This window comes from Cynoglossus semilaevis, chromosome 5 (genome assembly GCF_000523025.1).
Source record: "Cynoglossus semilaevis isolate Cse_v1.0 chromosome 5, Cse_v1.0, whole genome shotgun sequence".
Lineage (NCBI taxonomy): Eukaryota > Metazoa > Chordata > Actinopteri > Pleuronectiformes > Cynoglossidae > Cynoglossus > Cynoglossus semilaevis.
In genome coordinates, this window is record NC_024311.1 from 15544083 (window position 1) to 15550448 (window position 6366).

General features: G+C 41.1%; 1 protein-coding gene across 1 annotated transcript in view; it reads left to right on the forward strand.

Annotated features, from left to right (window-relative positions):
- shank2b (SH3 and multiple ankyrin repeat domains 2b) overlaps positions 1 to 6366 on the forward strand; it is a 129218-nt gene that overhangs the window by 89472 nt on the left and 33380 nt on the right. Inside the window, exons 16-17 of the mRNA XM_025055876.1 lie at positions 317 to 398; positions 4581 to 4663. Of these exons, the coding sequence (XP_024911644.1) occupies positions 317 to 398; positions 4581 to 4663 (165 nt within the window). The remainder of the gene's footprint in view (positions 1 to 316; positions 399 to 4580; positions 4664 to 6366) is intronic.

A 6366-nucleotide genomic window follows, 5' to 3' on the forward strand; every position in this document is an offset into this window, starting at 1 on the left:
GCTACAACGTGGGCATCTGCGGCCTGTAGAGTAGTGCGGCCTACATTCATGTGCATTACGATATATACAGTATATACTGTATGCTGAATGCATATGAAAAACCACAGTGACTTTTTTGGAAAGTAAGATATCATTTACTCATACTTTTCTGTGTTTTAGGGCATGTCTCATAAACAAAATTTAAAATTTTTAAATTTATTTTCAATTAGATAATGTATTTATATCTTTATGCTGTATGTTTATAAAGTTCATGTTCACATTAACCTGCAGCAGCCAGCTACTGTAGGTTTAAAGTGTAAATGTCGATGTTTTGCAGATTCTCGAGCGGACCGCGCCGACAGACGGAAGCTTTTCAGACACTACACCGTGGGCTCCTACGACAGTTTTGATGCCTCCAGGTAAGACTGACACACACACATACAAAATATAAAGAAATATCAACAGGAAACAACATAAACGTAGCACCAAGATTTTTCAGATGCAGTTATGAGATGTCCTTCAAAAGCTGTGTATAATAATTGATTGTCTCAGAGTTTCAGCTTCTTGTTGCACTACTACAGTATATTTGAATTACTGGAATTTAGATGTTTATTCTGTTTGTGTGTTGGGGAGGAGGTCAGGGGATGTACAGTGTGTACAATGTCTGCACATTAACTTCTTGAAGTCCCTTAGTCCTTTACTGACACACTGTGAAAGTAAATGAATAATTAATAGTTTGGTTGTGGTCAGATGCCAGGCTTGAAATACAAATGAGTCGAAGTCAATATAGTGTCCAAATTACTATACCAAAAATATATAAAGCTTTTGTCAAATACACTTTGAGCTATAAGGAGTACTTTACTCTCTTATCTATCATTCGGGGAAAAATATTTTCCTTTTTCTCAAAAATAAGGTGAAAAGTAAGAAGAAAGAACAAGCAGTAACACTTTCTTTGGACATTTCATCATTAAAAGTTTGCTGGAATCTCTGACACATCAGACATAATTGTTGCCTGATATCAAGCTCTCAGTGCAACAGTAAAAAATAGTTGTTATGCTGCCAGTGGTGCTAGTGATGTAAAATTGATCAGTTATTCTCACTTGGCCAAAGACGTTATTTGGTGCTGTGTTAAACTGCATGAAAGGAACCAGGTGCTACAGTTGCTGTTAGTATTACTATTTTCTTATTTAGATTTCCACCTTAATGTTATTACTAAACGTCCAGAGAACAAACAGGTGTTTTATTGCACACTGGTTCTACCTCCACATCCTCTTACTCATTTACAGAAGCTCAAAACAGGTCTCGGTCTGACCAGTCAATAATCTTTGTTATCATAATTTGCTGTTAGTGTAGCGCTGCTGTAGAATGAAAGAACAAACACAAAGAACACTGTCACATCCACCACATTACTCAGCAGGACACTCTCTGACAGAACATGCTGGAAGGTGTTTTCCCTAGTTTGTGTACATGTGGGTCAAGGTGAACCACTTTTAACACTGTAGCTCAGAGCTGAAGAGTGTGTGACATCAGAAGTCCGGGGGAGGAAATAAGTTTAACCTGGAAGTGGACTGAGTTTTGTTATCTGTGCCGGAATGTTTGAGCTAAATATGGAAATATTTCCAGACAGTAGCAACAGGCCTTTGTCGTTTTAAAGACTAATGAATGTTTTGAATCTCATGTACAGTACCCGTCTCCAAAGTTGTTTTCGATGCTTCTGTGAACAGCTCTCACATGTGAGGTTACATGTTTCGATATTGCCTGGACTTTGTTGCGGTGCCAACTTCAATATTGTGAGAACAATTGTGAAGACACTATGTGGTAACATTAGAGTGAATTTAATCATTATGGTGACGTTGTAAAAGTGTCATGGGTGAAATTCATGGTAGAACTTTATGAACTGGTTTTGATGTGCGTTTGATTCATTAGGTCCATGTCAGGAAACCCTGATGGTTTTGTGTGTTGTCTTTTCTCTGTGATTGTTCTCTCAGCTGTGGAGGGACGTGTGTATTTGTATGTGTGTATGCAACACAGGGAGATAACCTTCAGTGTGTCAGCAGTGTGGGTCTCCTTCGTCTCTAGACAGATTGTGTTGCTAAGGGAACTGTTGCTAGGACGGCAGTTGCACCTCTCTCTCCTTCTTTATTCTTTCTCCCTCCCTCCCTCGCTCTCTCTTTCTACCTCTCTCATCCCACGTGTCTATTCAGCGTAATCCTCACACCTAATATAACCTGAGAGAAGAGCCTCACAGCAAACACATTAGCCCATAGCAGCAAACTTGCCCGTGGAGCCGTAGCTGGTTCCATCCTCCACTTGCTTCATTGTGCAGATGACGCCGCTCAGTGTCGCCACACCAGATCTCGCCATGGTTACTGCCGGAAGGGATGAGAACTGTACCACGTCAGGCTGTCATTATTCTTAACACGAAAGCCCTGTGTTTAATAAGGGAAAAAAGAAAGTTAATAATTATTATAATTATGAAGGCACGTTAGCACCAAAAAAAGTTTTGGCATTAACTTTGGCAGGCTGCCTTTAAATGATCACCATCGACGCACCAGCCTTCATTTTGTTTTATGTGGCATTTGTGCTTCTGTGTTTTTAAATGATGGCCACGTGACCACTGAGCTTCTCTTCATTTCAGACTAAATATATGATTCTGAAAGGCATTTTCTTTTTTATCAATAGCTTTAGAGTGTACGTGCTCCAACTCTGCACTCTTCTAACACTGCATGCACACCTAAAGGGTTAACTTTATACGTGGCCCCTTGTTGTGCACGACCTAAGCACAGAATGACTCTCCTAAAGGGTAGGTCTCAGTTCTCTTCTAAACAAACCATGATATGATTCACTTTTACTGCCACATCACACCAGAAATGTTATTGGCAATATTTGGAGTGTGTAATAGTGCCATTTTAGTGGCATTTTCATATTACAGTAAAACATGTTTCCTGATTTTGTTTGCCCAAACAGCAAATGTTTAGTTTTCTTAAAATGTTAACTGACAAATATAAAGATGGGTGTTTTTATAAAAGATTCTTTCTTACTTTTCTTGTCCTCTCTCTGTGCCAGAATTATTATTTTTTTTACTTCCAAACTTAAAGGCTTTAGAATTGTTTGACTTTATCTGTGTTTTTTTGTTGTTTTTTTTGCATACCACCTATACTTCTAAATCATTGTAGACCAAGTTTTAGATATCGTTGAATGGTTCTGCCTCGAGTGCCTTGAGAAAACATGCACAAAATTATTAAATTTCATTTTTAATACATTATGTTTTGCATTATCCCATGACTGTGCTTGAAATGGTTTGATAACATGTGCATGTCCAGGAGTAAGAAGTCAATAGAGCTTCACTGCAGTGAGGGTGAAGCCACAGAGTAAACAAAGACAGAGCTGTAAGTCTATGTCTATGAGGAGAAAGAAAATGTGACTTGGTCTCAAACATCTGGCCCATAGAAATATGTAAGACTTTATGTAATCTTTAAATATTGTCCTAGTAGTTATATAATTTAAAACTCAAATTAAGTTTTTAAGGTGTTTGGACATGGCCATGTCTTGGAAACTGGCCTGAATAGCAATAAAATAATAATTTGATTGACCTAATTAAGCTGTCTCGCACGCGCTTTGTAAACACGCACACGCGCAGTGTCGCACGTGCACGGTCTCTGCGTCTCACTCCCGGTGTTCGGTGCGCGCTAATGTCAGATGCGCACTCTGTCTCGTGTGCGCGTTCTGGCGCGATGGTAATTTCTGAACACAGGAGTCGGCGCGCATTTCAGAAAAGTCCTGAACAAGTTCACGTGAAACATGCGTGCACTCGAGAGTCAAAACATCCGTCCATCCCAGCATAGACTTTGACGCTTCCTCCCTCACAACCCTCGCTCTCTCTCTTCCTCTCCCTCCCTCCCTCTCTCTCTCTCTCTCCCCCTTATACTCGCTCCCTCGTTCTCTCTCTCTTCATTCCTCTCCCTCGCTCTCTCTTTCTCTCATCATGAGCCATTAGCCGCTAACACCACTATGCGCCTCAGGAAACTCCTCGTTAAAGGCTCAGGGCTCACACACCACCGGCCACTAAAGGCTCAACCGCAACAAAGGAGGGGGTAAAAAAAAGAAGAAGAAACGACGGTAGACGGCTGCAGCTGCGGCGGCGGAGAGGGACTTTTTTTTACCGCGAGGGAGGGGTTGGCGGGAAGCAGTGAGGGGAGACTCTCTCTTTCTCTTTTTCTCTCTCTCTCTCCCCCTCTATCTCACCCACCCCCTCGCTCTCTGTATCTCTTCACCCCCCTCTCTCTCTCTGGAGATGCTGTGGCCGGGCTGCCGGGCCCGCTGTCACATCGCTTGATAGACATAGAGGCCGTAAGGAGAAGAGCAGGAGGAGGAGGAGGAGGCAGCGGTGGTGGTGGTGGTGGCTGTGGTGGTGGTGGTGGTGGTGGTATCTACACTAAACGGCTGCCCTGCCCTGCCCTGCCCTGGCCGGACTAGCTCTCCATCATCAGCAGCATCAGGAGCAGCGGCATCATGAACCTGCACTCGGGCAGGACGTCCATGGCCATGCTGCGGATGATGGGCTGTGCTAACGGACGCTCTGCTCGGCATCTCCTCCACAGTGACTGCGTGGTGGACGAGAAGACGGTGGTCCTGCAGAAGAAGGAGAACGAGGGCTTCGGCTTCGTGCTGCGAGGGGCCAAAGGTAGGACTTTTATTTTGTTGAGCTCATCAGCTGTTTCCTGCCTTTCACTCCACACTGTCAGTCCTACACCTGAGCAGAAGCTGGACATCTGCCTGATGGTCATGTATGTTTAACAGATGTATCCTCCTCTCTCCTCTGTGCACAAACACCATGTTTTCACAAACATGTTAACAAGTTCATCGGACCTTAATTTATATAAGAAGCATTATAAAAAAATATCTACACTAAACTAAAACAAAAAACAAAAAGGAAAACTTGCTACTATTCCTCTGACTCCTTGTTTATTAGCTGAGATGTTTTCCCATGTTTGCTTTTTCTTTTTGTGCTCTGGTGGTCAAGATGCTTCTGGGTGAAAAGACCAGACACTAGGTTGTTTGGACTGTCCTTTTCACTTTTAAAACTCTTTGATAAAAGCCCAGTCTTGCATTGGAATGATGACAACTCTGATGTATCTCTATAGTTGGTCTTGTTATTTAAAAATATCCGTTATCATGCTTCCACCACCAATAATGTTATATGACTAAAAATAAGACAGGCTCAGTGAAGTTAGTTCCTTGGTCAGAGGCAGGAATAGACTATGGTCTGATGTGTAAAGTACTGTGTGCAGATGGTTAATGGTCTCTCTGTTAATGGATGTCTATAAGGGGTTCAGTCTCACAGACCATTAATAGACCACGGTGCTTGGACTTTCTTGAGTCATATGAAGACATTTACCTCTTATACAGGAAGCTCTTATGATTTCAGTTGAAAGTCAATGTCTCTGTGGACCAGGACCTGACAAATATATAGCTACCCCAAGTCTAGGTCTGATTTAACTCAACAAATAACTAAACATTGCCACATTTTTTAGCAGCATTAAACAGGAAATAATTTTTATATATATATATATATATATATATATATATATACATATATATATATATTACACAAGTACAAGGTGCCCGACATATTTTTCAAATATTAACAAGCTCACCAAACACTGGCAATCTGATTACATGTTTTAATTTGTAAAACTAAACATATAAAGGAATTGTTAAAGGTTTACTTAAAAAATCCATCGGTAAAATGGTTATAATCATTGGGTTTAGTTTTCTCAGAAGTTTCTTCCACTATCCTAAAATTATATTTTTGTGAATGTACAGTCTTGGGATAGACCGTGAGTTGCCAGTTTGGCTGTTATAGAGGAGAGTAGATTAAATTTGATACTACGACACTATGATATGAGAATAAGTCAAAATCTTGTCATTTGCTTTTGCCAGGGCAGTAGTTGACATCTGATTACCCATATGGTTTACATCTTTTTTTCTGCATCATGACTTGTTGTGAAATGAGTTCCCTGTCCAGGCAGTTTGATTTCTCACCGGGACATGTGATTGGCTCTAAAAATAGCCAGGGTATACTGCTGCTGATGCTGCTGCTGCTGATGCTGCTGATGCTGATAATGATGCTGCTGCTGCTCCTCTTGTGTTGGATTTTTGTGACGATGCTGGTTTATGTCAGAATCTACATTTGAATGGAAGTAGCTGTGTGATTGGTTCTGCACCACCAGCGAAAAAATGTCTTGCATTCATGTTTTCGTGTCACTTTTCCCCTCATATATAAAATCATATGGAGAGATATTATGAGTTGCGAAAAAGAAGAGAGGAAGCTTAACGAAATTTTGGTTTGAAAAACAAATGGAATGTTCGAGTCCTTCTGATACT